General features: G+C 47.4%; 2 protein-coding genes across 3 annotated transcripts; both read right to left on the bottom strand.

Moving 5' to 3' along the window:
* Positions 1–1243: 1243 nt before the first annotated feature.
* Positions 1244–9493, bottom strand: C6H19orf25 (chromosome 6 C19orf25 homolog). 2 transcript variants are annotated; one of them, XM_035120993.3, is made up of 3 exons: positions 9378–9493; positions 3942–4104; positions 1244–2700 (listed from the first exon to the last, which is right to left on the bottom strand). In XM_035120993.3, the coding sequence occupies exons 2-3, from the start codon at positions 4075–4077 to the stop codon at positions 2504–2506; spliced, it is 333 nt and encodes a 110-aa protein (XP_034976884.1). In that variant the 5' UTR covers positions 4078–4104; positions 9378–9493; the 3' UTR covers positions 1244–2503. The 2 variants fall into 2 exon arrangements, with proteins under 2 accessions (XP_034976884.1, XP_034976885.1); XM_035120994.3 differs by having other exon boundaries at positions 9134–9426.
* A 2381-nt stretch (positions 9494–11874) lies between these two features.
* MRPL54 (mitochondrial ribosomal protein L54) lies at positions 11875–15513 on the bottom strand. The gene is made up of 3 exons (XM_035119798.2): positions 15393–15513; positions 13173–13329; positions 11875–12113 (listed from the first exon to the last, which is right to left on the bottom strand). Exons 1-3 carry the CDS (start codon positions 15496–15498, stop codon positions 11981–11983), a joined length of 396 nt encoding a protein of 131 aa, XP_034975689.1. The 5' UTR covers positions 15499–15513; the 3' UTR covers positions 11875–11980.
* Positions 15514–16710: the final 1197 nt, after the last annotated feature.

The following is a 16710-nucleotide window of genomic DNA, read 5'->3' as shown; positions in this document are numbered from 1 at the left end:
TTCAGATACACTGAAGCAGAAGTCACCAGACCCTTTTATATACAGTGGGAGGGGTAATGGGTTTGCTGTGGTAAACCTGTTGACGACTGTTAATGACTGCAATTGGTCTTATAGCAAAAAGCAAGGGGTGAGATTGCTAAAAATAGCTTTATCATGTATAATGAGATAAGAATCCAATGTCTTTATTCAGAGCAGGTCTCTCCATGATTTTAAGTTTGGCAAAGAGTTGCAGTTCAGCAACTTCTCTTTCCAGTCTATTTCTGAAATTCTTTTGTAATAAGACAGCTACTTTGAGATCTTGTATAGAATGTCCTGGGAGATTGAAGTGTTCTCCTACTGGTTTCTCTCTTGTGATTCCTGATGTCAGATTTATGTCCATTTATCCTTTGGCGTAGGGTTTGGCCTGTTTGTCCAATATAGAGAGCTGAAGGGCACTGTTGGCATTTGATGGCATACACAATGTTAGAAGATGAGCAATTAAATAGTCCTGAGATGGTATGTTTGATGTTGTTGGGGCCAGTAATGGTGTTGTCCGAGTGTATGTGGCAGCAAAGTTGGCATCTGGGTTTATTGCAGGCTCTGGTACCAGTGTCTATGTTAAGTCTGGTGGTTGTATTATCGTGAGTGAGGAGTTGTTTAAGATTGGGTGGCTGTCTGTAGGCAATGAAAGGTCTTCCTCCCAGAGCTTGAGAAAGAGAACTGTCATTGCCCAGGAGAGGTTGTAGATCTCTGACGATGTGTTGTACTGTTTTAACTTGGAAGCTGTATGTGATTACTAGTGGTGTTCTGTTATTTTTTTGGGGTCTGTCTTGCAGCAAGTTCTCCCTGGGTATCAGTCTGGATCTGTTGGTCTGTTGTTTAACTTCATCAGGCGGATATTTTACTTCTAAAAAGGTTTGCTGTAGCTCTCTTAGGTGAGAGTTTCTGTAAAGTTGGAACAGATGCGGTTGTAACGTAGGGTCTGGCTATATATAATGGATTGTTTGGGATGTTTGGGAAGGTAGCTAGAAGCATGTAGATATGTTTGTCAGTCAGTTGGTTTACAGTATAAGGTGGTGTCTATATGCCTATCCTGCATTTTTATAGCTGGGACAGAGCAACAGGAACTCAATCCGTCGCGGGGATTCGAACTGCTGACCTTCTGATTGGTAAGCCCAAGAGGCTCAGTGGTTTAGACCACAGCTTAGCCACTGTGAAAACAGTGACTGCCTAGCCTAGGTACATACACGCAGAGAGCCAAACATTGTCCGAAAACTGCATTTTAATAACAGCTCCTTAAGTTAAACCAGAGGTGAGAACCAGCAGCCTCGGGAGATAGCTTTTCTTCTTTCGATACTGAAACACCCAACCCGACAAATGAACGAATGACACCCCCCCCTTTCCCCTCTGTCCCCCACCCGGACCCCCAGACACGGACAACTTCTGTTTCACTTTCCTGACAAATCAGCTCTAGGCACAAATCTAGGGGGAATTCCGTTCACAGTCACCAAACCCACGTCACGATAGGGCCTACGTCAAAACACCAAAATGAATCCAGCGCCGCTTTGGGCGGCGGAACCTCTGAGCCACCACTCCCCCAACTCCGCTCCCTCCCCGAGTCCGTCAGAAGCCGGCCCTCTTCTTCGCGCCGCTCACGCCGGAGGGGCGCGGGGCCCGCATACGGGGTCCTGCTTTTTGCACGCTGGAGAGCAGCCTCTGCCTGAAGAACCTCTCGCCGTACTCGAGTCCGTTCAGGTGCTTCAGCGCCAGGGGCATTTCCTCTCGCGAGACGCCCGCGTAGACAGGGATGACCTTTGCCCCCTCCCGGTGCACTGCATGGGCGAGGTTCCACTCTGCCACCCGCTGGCACCAGGGGTCAGCCACCGAGCGGGGCGTCAGGAGTAGGATGGCCACGCGGCTCGCCTGAATGACCTCGCCCGCCGTGGAGAGCTCCGGCTGCCCCGCCACGTGGTCCTGGTGCTCAACGTACCCGCGGAAGCCGTGCTCTGCCAGGAGCTGGCAGATGGCGGTGGCGACGGCATCGTCATCCAGGCAGTACCAGAGGGAGAAGTCGTAACGGGGCAAGGGGGATGTCATGGCCGAAACGGCGCAAAAAATATGGGGAAATGAACAAAAACGGCAAAAAAGGCGGGCTAACCCTGTTGGCGAACCCCTACCCTCAAAAGTCCACTTGTCCCAGCTTAGGAGTGAGAGTGCCCGACGGTGACAGCTTGCCTTAAGTCTGTGCAGACGGAATGAAACAAGGCCCCGGAATGGAGAGCGAATGTCGCAAAATCTGGGAAGGCAGACCACACCATCGTCGGGCATTTCACAGAGTGGAATGGAGTCGGGGATGGAGTGGGCTGCTGCTTTGGCACACACTCACAAGACCAAGCACACAGGCAGTGTTTGAGTGGCGTAGCTTATGCATGCTGGAACCGCCGCCACGCGCAGCGGGGGCGCGATACGGGCCGGCCGCTTGGAGTGCTTCGTCGCTGGCCCGCCTCCCGGAGCGGGCATCATCTCACAAGGCTCTCTGCTTCATCTCCAAGATGCCCTGCTCGAGGGTGGCTCCGGCCAACTTGAGCTCCTCACACTTCTCCTTGAGCAGGCTGCAGGCCACCTGGAGGCGGTGGTTCATCTCCACGTACGACTGGGTCAGCCGGTAGAGGCGCTCGCGCTTGGCCTCGGGGTCTTCGTTCTTGGTAGGGGAGGGCAAATCTGAGCGCAGGCAGAGAGAGAGAGAGAGAGAGAGAGAGAGAGAGAAAACAATGGAGGCGTGCTTTTCCAGGGCAGATAAAAATCAACAATTTTTAAAACGAAAAGGAAGGAGAAGTCGGATTTCTTGCGTGGGACTCGAACCCACGACCCTGGGATTAAGAGTCGCATGCTCTACTGGCTGAGCCATCAACAATAATAATATCATCAGCATATTTGTGACTACAATTATTCTTGCTACACAGGGTGGATAAAAATCAATGATTTAAAATGATTTTATTTAATTTTTTTGATTTAAATCGGATTTTAAAAATAAAATGGTTTTTGGAGGAAAAATCTTCCTAGAGGTTTTCTATTCAATTACATTATAGTCCAGAGGCTATTCATCAGGAAATAAGGATTTGTTTTAAGTTTTTCATGTGTGTTAAAACTCAGTTTGTTTTTTTTAAACAACAACAAACTGTTTAACCACGTCAGTTAACAAACATGGATACATATGCTATACTGTAATGCAACTGTTTTAGTTAAATAAAGTGTTTAAATTGTTATTAAGGAAATGTTTTTTTCTCTCCTTCCAATAAAGTACAGCAGAAAAGTTGTCCAAATATAAGCAGTTAACTTATTAAACCTCACAATCATTTCATAATTATCAGTCTATGTATTTCTAATAGTATAACCAAATAAGTAACTTTTGATATAGCTGTAAAAACTACTCTGAAAATTTATCATTCCAAAAACCTTCCTCTGGTTGTAAATATTAAGATTATACAAGCAAAAATGAGTCCTTATGCAAAAAAATGAGATTTAAATCAAGTCTTACTGACTAGTGATTTAAATCGTGATTTAAATCAAATCCAACCTGTTGCTTTCCATGCAGAAACTTCAAGGTTCGATCTCCATGAACTCCCCACCTGAAACCCTGGAGACCTGCTTCCGGCCAGTGTAGGCAATAAATCACACTGTGCATAATAAAGAGTTAACTCTTTATTAGCCAGGACAGGTCCTGCCCAGCCTTCGCAGGGTGTCAGGCCTGATGAATATAGTAGCTTCATCAATATCAGCTGCTGAAACTAAAGCTGCCCACCTCCTCACGGCTGTCTGTCTCCTCCTCTCCAGGGTTTCCCCCAAAGCAAACTGAGTCTAAGCCTGGGTGTCTTGCCTTTGCTCCTCCCGCTTCACGCCTCTCTTGGTTCTGGGAGGCAGTGGGGAGGCAAAGCCTTGGGAGGAAAGGGGGCTCTGGTTACCTTCGCTGGGCTCGGCCAGGAGGACGAAGACGGGGTCGTTGGGCTGGGCGCGCTGCACATCTTCGAGAATCTGCTCCGTGCTGGGGGGGTCAGGGCGTGTGGGCAGCACTACCCGCTTCTTGGCCTTGGAGGTCATTGCTCAGAAACAGGTGCCGGGGGGGCACTGGAGGGAGAGAAAGAAGGGGTGGGGATCAGAGGGGGCGCTCGGAGAGAGGCGAGGGTCTCGTCACAAAGGGGATCACAGGGTGTCGTTATGAAGCAGGGCGGTAGCTCACCGATAGAGCACCTGTTGCTTTGGGTGCGGAATGCTCCCAGGCTCAATCCCTGGCCTGCCCGCATGAAACCCTGGTGAGCCGCTGCCAGCCAGTGCACACAATAATAATTTTTTATTTATACCCCGCCCATCTGGCTGGTTTCCCCAGCCACTCTGGGCGGCTCCCAACAGAATATTAAAAACATGACAAAACATCGAACATGAAAAACTTCCCTAAACAGGGCTACCTTCAGATGTCTTCTAGGTAGTTGTTTATTTCCTTATATCCGATGGGAGGGCGTTCCGGAGGGCGGGTGCCACCACCGAGAAGGCCCTCTGCCTGGTTCCCTGTCACCTGGCTTCTCGCAGGGAGGGAGCCACCAGAAGGCCCTTGGAGCTGGATCTCTGTGCCCAGGCTGAATGACGGGGGTGGAGACGCCCTACTGGGCCGAGGCCGTTTAGGGTAGGCATAGGCAAACTCGGCCCTCCAGTTGTTTTGGGAAAACTCCCATCATCCCTAGCTACAAGGACCAGTGGTCAAGGATGGTGGGAATTGTAGTCTCAAAACATCTGGAGGGCCGAGTTTGCCTATGCCTGGTTTAGGGCTCAAGGTCAGCACCAACACTTTGAATTGTGCTCAGAAATACTGAGCTAGCTGGAGCAATGGTTCTGACTCCACAGAAAGCTGCTTCTTGCGTTCCTGTTCAAATCAGTCCTTTATTCACAACCACGTGGACTGGTCATGCTTCGTTTTGGGAGAAGGATTGCAGCTCAGGGGCAGGGCACCTGCTTGGCATGCAGAAGGGCACAAGGAGGGTGGGGTGCATTCCCTGCCTGACCAGGTATAAGGCAGCTTCCTAGTTCCCTGTTGAAATCGCCAGGACCATGAGGACTAGAATCTCGCTTTGTTTAAAGGTCAGAAGCGGCGCACACACTTTGCACGCAGAACGCTAAAGGTCCAATCCTTGGGACTGTTCCCGGCCTAGAAACCCAGGGTAGCCAACATGGGGTTAGTTGGGCCAATTCCCTGTGTTCCTAAGGTTCCTATGCTGAGCAAACTGCAAGGTGGCGTGATTGGGAAAGATAGCGTCCCACTTGGCGCCAAGGTGTTTCAACAGGAAGGGCATTTGGCAAGGATGGGGGGCCTGCAGGTGTATCTAACCCACACCATCCCTGACCATTGGTCATGCTGGCCACAGGAGCCGCCCTATAGGACCAAGGGAGTCGCAGGCTCCTTCTCACCGGTGTGCATGGCTCGTGCAGGGTAACTGTGTGTGTGGAGAATTACAATTCCGCACCAAGAAAAGCTGGATTCTGCAATCTGCATATCCAAACGTACGATTTTCAGGCAATTTCAGCCGTTTTTAAGTTTCATTAGAATGCGGCAAATATACGTACGTGTGTGTGTGTGTGTGCACGCCTACCTATGTAGAAATATTTTATTTCTATTTGGGTTGGTGGGGCTCTATAAAGAAAACCAAATTTTGCAATTTAATAATTGCAATTGGTAAATTCTGCAAAGGGCACCATTTATCTTGCTCCCTGCTACTTAGGCTCCCTCCCCGCCCCCGACCTACACGCCAAGCTTGCAAAATTTCACAACTCCCATCAGCTTTCTTCATAGTCTTGACAGCTAGAAACTTGGGTGTGTTTTGAGTATTTTTGTCCCCCGCCCCAAAAAAGGAATTTGATTGTGCAGTCAGTGGCAATACAAAGTTACTCCAATTTTTTAAAAAAAAAACACACACACACACACACACAAATAAATTCCATTTCTGTGCAACCCTGAGAGCCACCCGATTTACAGTAATAATTAGCGCTGCAACCATTTACTGAATAAACAGATCACTTTAACAAGACTAAATATATATTGATTTTGTGGAGCCAAACGCAATTTTGACCAGACTGAAAAGGCACGCCTGATTAGCATAAACACCTGCGGAGAAACCTCAGAGAACAACTTAAAGGAAGTGAAAGGTCTTGCATTGCTGTGAGTGAAAGAGCTATATCTCACACAGATTCAATCCCCGCCGGCAGCATCGCCAAGCAGGGCTGGGAATGCCTCCTGCCTGAAAGCCTGCAGAGCTGTTGCTGCTGCCGCCGGTCAGAGCAGACATTACTGAGCTAGGCAGAGCAAGGGGCCGACTTGGTATGATGAGGAAGATTCCCATGCTCCTTCCTAGACCCTGCCTGCACCATCTGCAGGAGGGCTAGAGAGCAGGCTGACCTTCAGGTGGGGTTGATTCCTGCCAGCCCCATCCATTTGGGCAGGGTATAAATACTAAAAAATATTATTATTATCATCATCACCACCATCTTCCAATCAGCCAATGGGAGTCATAGCCCTGCAAAATTTACAGCGCCATAGATTCCTGATCTAAATATATTTTGTCGCCCGGCATTGTTCAATCAAATGCAAATTTAATCTAAAGCAATTGGGGGCTGCAACTCCCAGTACTGTATTTCCAGATGGAGCTGCAGGTGGAGGGGAAGGCCTCTTCTCTGCTTCCCATAAACCTATTTTATTGAGAACCACAAGGACCACAGAATAGGGCTCATTTGAACAGGAGCTGCCAAGTCACAGAATCATAGAGTTTGGAGGGAGCCCGAGGGTCATCTAGAGCAACCCCCTGCAATGCAGGAATCTTTTGCCCAACTTGAACCCACAACCCTGAGATTCAGAGCCCGGTGCTCTGCCGACTGAGCTATCCCAGCTTTTTATTTTTATTTCATTTTTAGAAGGGCTACAGCTCAAGGGCAGAGCACATGCGAAGTTCCAGATTCAATCCAGGCCCGGGGTCTCCAGGTAAGGCTGGAGAGCTGCTGCCAGTCAGTGTAAGACAAGCCAGAAGGATCAACCATCTGATTCAGCTTCCCATTTAAACCATCGCCTGATTCGGAGCGCCATGAAGACTGGAATCTTACCTTTTTTTAAATAAATAAATAAAGGAAAGTGTGTAGCTTGGCGGCACAACATCGGTTTTACATGCCGAAAGTCGCAGGTTTAATCCCCGCCTCCCAATGCCATGGCATCTCTAGGTCGGAGGGGAAGAGACCCCCTTCCTGAAATCGTGCAGACTCTTGCTGCGATTCAGTGTTGTGGTCTGACTTGGCAGGGGGCAGCTTTTCATACCCTTAACCGATAACCCACTCAATTAAAACAACAAAATTTGTAGTGGTCAACCAGTTTCCAGAAAAATCAAACGAAAAGCCCTAGAAATGTTTCCTGCTGTGATCTTATTTCAATGCACTTGCCCATTAAAAAACAAAAACTGGAAGGAATCTTAACTTTCCCCCTTATCAGCGTTGGTGGGTAAACAGCTGGACCAAATTGCCAAATCTCTCCCCCCCCCATCCTCATTCTGGCAAACCTTCTCCCCATAACCTGCCCCCCAATGCAAATCCTTTCCTCTCAGTCCCTATCTTCTCTCTGACCAGCCTCTCAGCATGCAAATCCACCGCGCTGCCCTAATAATCCTTCTGCAGAACCGCAGTTGAATTAAATTTGCGGATTCATGTTGGGTGTGTGCGTTTGTGCCTGCTGCTATATTTTGGGTGGAAAGGGATTTTCTTTGGGGGGGGAATGAGAGGACAGTTATATGGAGAAATCATATTCTCTTTTTTTTAAAAAAAAAAAACCAAACTCCTGTTCCCCCCACCCTCCCCCAGGATGGTTAGAAAGGACAGCCCATTCATCCGAAAGGGGTTCGAGAACATTCAGTCAAAGCTCCGCAGTCGTCTGAGCAAAGAAGGGGCTCGATGCAAGACGCATGCAGGGTGGGGAGAGAGATATGGGGAATACACACACACACACACACACACACACACACACAGTATATGGAAGAAAAAGAAGAGAGAATATAATGGTTCTGCAGATACCACACCCACCACCCTTTCTGCAATTTCCAGCTCTGGGTAAAATTGCAGCGTCTATATTCTGTCCTTCGCAAACCAAGACTCCTTTCTGGTCCGTCCTCCCCATCACTAAGATCGCCCCCCCCAAAAAAAAACCAACATTGCTTTTCTTCACACACCCCTGGGGGCTATTTTTCCTGTTCTTTACACTAACAGTCCCCCCACCACAAAACCCCCTTCAATTTTCATCACCCAACCCTGATTATGACATCTCACCTCTCCATCATCTTCATCAAGACCTTTCCTGCTTCTACGCCACCCCCCACCTCCCGGTTTTCTCTTTACTTAACTCCCCCCCTCCAAGTTTCTCTTCCCCCTCTCCCCAGATTCCTCCCACTTCCCTCCCCCGCCATACACACAAGTCACTCCACCTAGGCTCTGTCAAACACACACGCCACCTCCTGTCTCTAAGCCTCTCAAGGAACGTCTATTGCAGCTTATCCAGTGCAACCCCCCCCCACCTAAAAAACAAACAAACCCACACCTGGCCCTATTACTTCCCACCCTCCTTCCCTCAAACAGATCTCTTCCTCCATTGTCCCACCTGCACCCTCCTTTTACACCCCCCCTTTATCTTCTGGGCTCTTTCTACATCTCCACCCCCCTTTTAAAAAAAGCGCACACACACCCCCAATCACGAAGCACCTCAATTATTTCTATCCTGGTTCATTTCGTCCTGCTTCTCCCCCCCCCCAACAAAAAAACCAAAACAATATTCCACCCCATAGCAGCCTTCCCCTGGGTTTCACTCCATTTATCACCCCCCCCAATGTTATCTAACCATTTGCAGCAACCACAAAAGCCCTCCCCACAGGAAAAAAATGCTTTCTGCCTATCCCCCCCCGTAAGGACCAATTTTCTCCCCTTTGGGGGCACTTGACACGTCGCCACCCCCAACCCAAGACGAGTCCCGCCCCCCCTTACAAATAACCATAATACTGTACACTGTAGTTCCCAAGCACTTTTCCTGCGCCCCCCCAAAACCACTCCCACATTTGTTCCTCCCCTCAAAAAACCCACTTACCTCTCCCCCCAAGTAGGATCCGTTTTCCTCATCCCTTCTCTGCCCCCCCAGTCAGAAGCCCACACCCCACATAATTTAAGCCCCCCAACATATTTGCGACCCCCCAAAAAACCATATTATACCCCAAAAAACAGGACCCAATTCCTTCCTCTTTCTCCCCCTCCCACAAAGGTTCAACCCCCCCCAGGTTAAGCCCCCTCCAAGGGCCTCCCCTCCCCCCAGGTAGCCCCCCTTCTTTCCTCACCTGCTCTTCCTCCCTCCTCCTCACCTAATTCCCTCCCTCCCTCCTGGCCCCGCCCCTCCTTTGGGCCCCGCCCACTTCCTCCTGGGGAGGGGAGCGACTTCCGCTTTCCTGCCGCCGCCGCCTCACTTCCGTTAGTTGGGTTTTGTGTTTGTGCGAAGAGCGGCGCTCTAGTCCTCCGGCGTCGGTCTCTATGATTCCCGCACCGCCTCCCTCTGCCCCTGTTGCCAGGCGGGAGAGCTGCGGGCGGAAGGAGGCAGGCGGGAGCGTAGAGATAGGAAAGGGGAGAAAAGTGTAGAGGGGTGGGTCCCGCGGCGGAACGGGGAGACCAAATGAGAACTTTGCTGTGGTATATGATCAATTGCAAATCAGGGTTATTATCAAAATACAAGTGGTTTTCCCCCAAATTCAGCTGAAAATGCAACTTTGCTCCTTCCAGGCAACTGAGACTCTGCATTTTGATAATCTGATTTGCAAGGGGGGGGCAGGGTTTGGATCATTTTTGATGGCCACTGTATGTGAAATATATCTGCGTGTGTATTCTGTATATGTATACAGTATTTGATTGACATATTAGAAATGTCTGGGGGAAACCCATGTCAAAAGTGAAGATTTTGGGAGCGAATTTCCTAAAAAAAATACCTTCAAACATTTTGAAATACGGCAAGCCTAACTCAGCATGAGTTCGGAAGAATATACTGAACGTTTCAGACGTTCAGAAGCTGCCTTATAGACGTTAGAAGCTGCCTTGTAGAGTCAAATCATCGCCCCAACTAGAATTGCAGAGTCGGAAGGGACCCCCGAGAGTCATCTAGTCCAGCCCGCTGGAAATGCAGGAAACTTTTGCCCAGCGTAGAGCTCACGTACCCTCCAAGTGTCCTGATTTTCCAGGGACGGTCCTCTGATTTGATCCCGGAATCTCCTGGACCAGTTTCCCTTTTTCTCCTCCCACATCTTGGAGAACAATTAAAAGTGGAGCGTCTATAGGTGCAAAAACTGGATCCTGGGCATCCCTACATCTCAGCTGCGTAATTGAAAAATACAGGGGTACCTTGGTTCTCAAATGCCTCGGTACTCAAACCACTTGGAAACCAAACACGCAAACCCCGGAAGGAAGTGTTCCGGTTTGCGAACTTTTTTCGGAAGCCAAACGTGCTGTGTTTTGAGTGCCACACGTCCGTTTTGAGTGTTACATTGAGGTCTGTCTGTTTTTGCTATTTATTTTGCATTTTTGTTTTTTGCGGCTTTTTGTTTTGTTTTGGTGACTATGTGGAACCCAGTTCAGCTACTTGATTGATTGTATGACTGCAATACATTGTTTATTGCTTTCGTTTTATGGATCAATGCCCTTGTTAGATAGTAAAATTCATGTTCAATTGCTGTTTTAGGGGTTGTTTTTAAAAGTCTGGGACGGATTAATCCATTTTGCATTACTTTCTAGGAGAAAGCGAGCCCTGGTTTGGGAACACTTTGGTTTTGGAATGAAGTTTGAGAACCAAGGTACCACTGTAGTAAAAAACACAGGCTGGCCGGGAAGACACTCTCCACAGCATCCAGCGATTTTCAAGCCACCCACAACGCAGCGAGAGGGAAAGAAAAAATGAAAAAGATATGAAAGGAAACTGAAATGTTTGATGCAGAAGCAGCAAGGAAAGCCCACGGACTTAAGGCCAGGCATCCTCAAACTTGGCCCTCCAGATGTTTTGGACTACAATTCCCATCTTCCCCGACCACTGGTCCTGTTAGCTAGGGATGATGGGAGTTGTAGTCCCAAAACATCTGGAGGGCCGAGTTTGGGGATGCCTGCTTTAGGCATTCTGTCGATTAGCATCCCAAATGAAAATAAAAGAGTGTTTCTTCACGCGACAACAGTGGCTAGCATGCTAACAGCAAAATGCTGGAAGAGTGATTGAACACCTACAAAAGATGAGTGGCAACTAAAGAACTGGCCAAAATGGCAGAATTAATCAGAGATCGCTCAGGTGATGAGGTTAAAAAAAAGGAATGGGATTGCTTTAAAAATTATCTGAAAAAAATACGGTTCCGTAAGAAGTACTTGTTGTGCTTAGATTAATTTCACAGACGTAATGGGGGAAAATGATTTAAATAAATGAACACAGAATCAAAGCCGCAAAGAGATAGAGGGAAGTCAATTAATATAGCAGGGATTCAAACTAGTTTTCCAAAGCAGGAAGAAAAAGTCCGCAAAGAGAGAGAGAGAGAGAGAGAGAGAAAGAGGAGAGAGAAGGAATGAAAAATGACCTCTTTCGGAGAACCTAGTGTACAGTACAGAATATTTAAATTTGTATCCTTGGATTAACTTGGTGTATTTGACAAATTCTTTTTTGCCTTTTTATATCTTTATTTTTCTCTTTTTCTATGTATTATCTGGACGTAATGTTTAATTTATGTTTCTTTTTGTGATTTTTTTTTTAAAAAATGCAATAAAATAATTTAAAAGAAGAAGAAGAAGAAGAGGGAAATCACAGGGACTACCCTGCAGGGTCAAGGATTTTATTGGCCAACTTTTACACCAAAGGGAGACATAAAAATAGAAAACAAGGTCCTTTCCTTGCAGCCAACCGCCGCTTTCACAGCTCTCCACATCAAAACGCCCGGACCTTCTTGATTTTGTTTTCCTGCCACACATTCAGCTTCCGCAGCTTCCTCCAATATTCGTGGGTCTCCGGGTCAAGCTCCTCCAGCTTCTTGGGGGGGCCGAGGTGCATCTGGAAAAGCCTGGAAGGGAAAGGCGACGGGGTGAGCCGAGAAAGCAGGACAGGGGATTGCAAGAGCCAGCCTGGTGTGACGGTCGAGAGCGCATCATTGCGCCTAGAGGCTAATCTTCCCTCGGCAGAATTACGGATCTGGCGTAGGACACTTAACTCTTGGCTTCGCCTAAACTCAAATCCCCCCTGCCCTAATATCTCTAGTGCTGCAAGATTGTCACGAGAGCACCTGGACTAAAATTGTCGATCAAAAACTTTACTCTGGTGATTTATCACCACATCAGCTACTCACTTTGGGTTTTAGTCAAGCAAACAGTCTAATTTGTCAGCGCCTAAATGATATTGAGTGTCAGAACAACTTGGCCACAATAAGGAAATTTTGCCCATGGCATAACTATTTTCCACCTTCCCATTCCGAATCTCTGGCACCCTATCTGCATCACCTAGCAATTCTAAAATATAGACACACTTTTACATTCGCATGATTGAATGTATTGCCCATGGCTGGACTTGAGGGACGATTCCAACAGATTCCATACGAAAAACGTCCCTGTGGAGATGGCAGTCCTGAATCGGTGGCGCATGCCCTTCTGGCTTGCCCTCTTTCTAAAGACTTGAGGAATGAGATTATCCCCCCTCTTTTATTGTCCATTCCGGGTCGCCCAGCCACTGCCCCAGTGTCCTTTCTCTGGGCAGATCAAGAGGAGCAGGGGACAGCAAAGGTGGCAAGGTTTTTTGCTGGGGCAATCAGAATAAGATCCACTAATTGACTATTGATTCAAAACCCTTACTTCTATGCTATGGATTCAGGTCAAAAGTCTTTTTGGCTACTGGATATATTTTGGGCATGGGCGGGGTGTGTGTGTGTGTGGCAAAAGACCTTTCCGAAAAAGCTGTTCCTCTGATTCAAAACGGGAACCGGGAACCTGAGGTGCCAAAACGCACTGCCCCCCAAATCTCCATCTCTTTGCACCCATCCTGTGGACTAGAAACTTGATTTGTTAATTTTTCTTTTAAAAAAAGTCTACGTTTTGGCAAAAGGTTGGCTCTTCGTCTGCCGTAGACTCACCATTCCGGATATTCCGAGTCTGGCTTCAAAGCTACCTCTGGGCCTTCCTTGTAGATGTTGACCCCCACGGCATGCGTAGTGAGGATCGCGGCGTCTTTGCAGACTTGGGGACCCTTCATGTCTTCTTTGGCGGAGCTTTTCCCTCTGAACTTTACACCTGGAGGAAAACAGCAAGAGAAGGGAAATGATCCGTAATGAACTGGGGTGGGTGGGGGAGTTGGTCGCTTTCGTGCTGGGAAGGGAGCAAAGAGGAACAGGTCTTAAAATTGGTTGGGAAACAAAAGACCTCTATGCTACACTGGGCTATAGATATAGTAGTAGTAGCAGTAATAATAATAATAATAATAATAATAATAATAATAATAATAACAACAACAACATTTCTTATTTATACCCCGCCCATCTGGCTGGGTTTCCCCAGCCACTCTGGGCGGCTTCCAACAAAGATTTAAAATACAATAATCTTGTTGTTGTTTAGTCGTTTAGTCATGTCTGCCTCTTCGTGACCCCATGGACCAGAGCACGCCAGGCACTCCTGTCTTCCACTGCCCCCCGCAGTTTGGTCAAACTCATGTTCGTAGCTTCGAGAACACTGTCCAACCATCTCGTCCTCTGTCGTCCCCTTCTCCTAGTGCCCTCCATCTTTCCCAACATCAAGGTCTTTTCCAACGATTCTTCTCTTCTCATAATCTATTAAACATTAGATTATGAGATCTATCTTCTCATAATCTATTAAACATTATAAGCTTCCCTAAACAGGGCTGCATTCAGATGTCTCCGAAAAGTCTGGTAGTTGTTTTTCTCTTTGACATCTGGTGGGAGGGCGTTCCACAGGGTGGGCGCCACCACCGAGAAGGCCCCCTGCCTGGTTCCCTGCAACCTCACTTCTCACAGTGAGGGAACCGCCAGAAGGCCTTCGGTGCTGGACCTCAGTGTCCGGGCAGAATGATGGGGGGGCTCCTTCAGGTATACTGGGCCAAGGTAAGCACCAACACTTTGAATTGTGCTCGGAAATGTATTGGGAGTCAATGTAAGTCTTTCAAGACCGGTGTTATGTGGTCTCGGCGGCCGCTCCCAGTCCCCAGTCCAGCTGCCACATTCTGGATTAGTTGTAGTTTCCAGGTCACCTTCAAAGGCAGCCCCACGTAGAGCCCACTGCAGTAGTCCAAGCGGGAGATAACTAGAGCATGCACCACTCTGGTGAAACAGTTTGAGGGCAGGGAGGGTCTCATCCTGCATACCCGATGGAGCTGATAGAACATAATATAGATTTTAATCTCTGGGGAAAACTTTGGAAGCGCGATCTGAAGTCTACAGCATGTTATTCCTTGAATGAGAACGACTTGAAAATGATTTACAGATGGTATTTAACTCTGAGTAGGCTTGCTAAAATGAATAAAGACTGAATCAGATTAAGTTTCGTAGATGCAAAGACGTGGAAGGAACGTTCTTCCATATGTGGTGGACCTGTAAAAGGGTAAAATGGTATTGGGGAAATAATTCTAATGAATTGAAAGAAATTGTTTAAAAGCATTTTCTCCCCCAAATAACAGAGTCCTTTCTGTTGGGAATAATTCAGATGGAAATTCTCAGGTGTCAAAAAAAGGCTATTTATGGACTGGTTGCATGGCAACACGTGCAAATGGCTCGATATACCTATTAGGCCCATAAATTACCATATACAGTAGCATATATTCAACACAAAAAAGCGACAATTTGTTGTTGACAAAGCACAGCTGGACATATAAAGGGCCCCATTACCTTCAGTAGCTTAGGGCAGGCACCCCCCCAACCTGCGGCCCTCCAGATGTGTTTGGCCTACAACTCCCATGATCCCTAGCTAGCAGGACCAGTGGTCAGGGATGATGGGAGTTGTAGTCTCAAAACATCTGGAGGGCCAAAGGTTGGGGATGCCTGGCTTAGAGCCTCATCCATCCTGAATTGTGGTTGTGGGCTTCCCAAAAGCACTCCATGCATCCCTTCTTTGGCTTAAAGGGGAAAAGGAAGGAAGCAGAACCTCCACAGTGCGGTGCAGTCTACCTGCAGATGGGCCAATAAAAGGAGCTTGGGAGGGCCTCCCACCCAGATTTGGGGGTGGGTGGGCTTCCTGGAGAGGATCTAACCAGCCAGGAAACTGACCATGTGCAGAGTCCCCCCAACTAGCCTCCCTTTGCAAAGCGCCTCGTGTCACCCCCACCGCCTCCCGGGAGCCTGGCTTACCGCCGGGCTTCTTGGCGTAGTTCCGGAGCCCCGGGCCGGGCCAGAGGATGCTGCGGGCCGGGGACAGCCGGAGCACGGTCCGCAGCTGCAGCCCGGAGAGAGCCATGAGTGCGGAGAGGCTGCCCGGACTCCGCGGAGGCGCACGGAGTCTGCGCGGGAGCCAGACAGCATCCTGGGAAATGTAGTTCGCTTCTTCTTTTTTTGCAAACCCGATTGCAATTCTTGGACCGCCTGTTCCTGATTATTTTTGGCTTATTTTACACGGGGATAGTCCTGATCGGAGTGGACCCCTTAGAACCGGTGTATGTATATTGTATATTGAGTGCGCAATATTGCAGTATTTCTTTAAAAAAAAACAGAAACAAAACTTTTTTGTATCTTTTAAGAAATTACCAAAAAAGCATGAGTTAAACATTTCATCCAAATCTTCCAAAAATAAAAAGGAAACATACAAGAAAGGAAAAAAGAAAAAGAATTAATCTAGTATACAAAATTGTTCAAAGGATACAAACAGTACTTTGAATATTCAATGCAACAGGTTCTCAGAAAGAAATTACATTTGTAATTCTTATTTTCTTTCTTTCTTTACAGTCGCTTTCTTTCTGTTCCGGAAAACTAGTTTGAATCCCTACTATGTTAATTGACTTCCTTCTATTCTCTTTGTGGCTTCAACACTTCTTTTAAGTGACACGTATTCTGAATTCAATTATTAAAATCACCCCCCCCCACACACACACCCATTATATCTGTGAAATTATTCTAAGCACAACCAAGTATTGCTTTTGGAACTATATTTTGTCAGGTAGTTTTTAAAGCAACCCCATTCTATATTGCAATATTTCGTACACTATTAGTTAGACTCGACCCGTTGCAATTAGCAGAGACTCTATAGTGTATTGCCTGCACTGGGTGATATATAATTCGATATTAGAAATAAATTCCAGAATTAGAAATACTCAAGAGTTAGACCTATTGGAATTAATGGAGACTCTAACCCTTAAATTATATTGGCTGCACAGGGAGATAAATTCCAGTAATAAAAATACTCAGGAGTAGACCAAAAAAACTAAGATCATGGCCACTGGTTCCATCATCTCCTGGCAAACAGAAGGGGAAGAAATTGAGGCAGTGAGAGATTTTACTTTCTTGGGCTCCTTGATCACTGCAGATAGTGACAGCAGTCACGAAATTAAAAGACGCCTGCTTCTTGGGAGAAAAGCAATGACAAACCTAGACAGCATCTTAAAAAGCAGAGACATCACCTTGCCGACAAAGGTCCGTATAGTTAAAGCTATGGTTTTCCCAGTAGTGATGTATA

This window comes from Zootoca vivipara, chromosome 6 (assembly GCF_965207765.1).
Source record: "Zootoca vivipara chromosome 6, rZooViv2.hap1.1, whole genome shotgun sequence".
Lineage (NCBI taxonomy): Eukaryota > Metazoa > Chordata > Lepidosauria > Squamata > Lacertidae > Zootoca > Zootoca vivipara.
Note: the sequence above shows the minus strand (reverse complement) of the source record. Positions and strands in the feature narration are given on the sequence as shown.

Coding starts and splice junctions, on each gene's coding strand:
- C6H19orf25 (XM_035120993.3), bottom strand. CDS start 4,077: ATGACCTCCAAGGCCAAGAAGCGGGTAGTGCTGCCCACACGCCCTGAC. Junction 2,701..3,941: donor CCTGGCCGAGCCCAGCGAAG/GTAACCAGAGCC, acceptor GCCTGCGCTCAG/ATTTGCCCTCCCCTACCAAG.
- MRPL54 (XM_035119798.2), bottom strand. CDS start 15,498: ATGGCTCTCTCCGGGCTGCAGCTGCGGACCGTGCTCCGGCTGTCCCCG. Junction 13,330..15,392: donor CTACGCCAAGAAGCCCGGCG/GTAAGCCAGGCT, acceptor GTTTTCCTCCAG/GTGTAAAGTTCAGAGGGAAA. Junction 12,114..13,172: donor GACTCGGAATATCCGGAATG/GTGAGTCTACGG, acceptor TTTCCCTTCCAG/GCTTTTCCAGATGCACCTCG.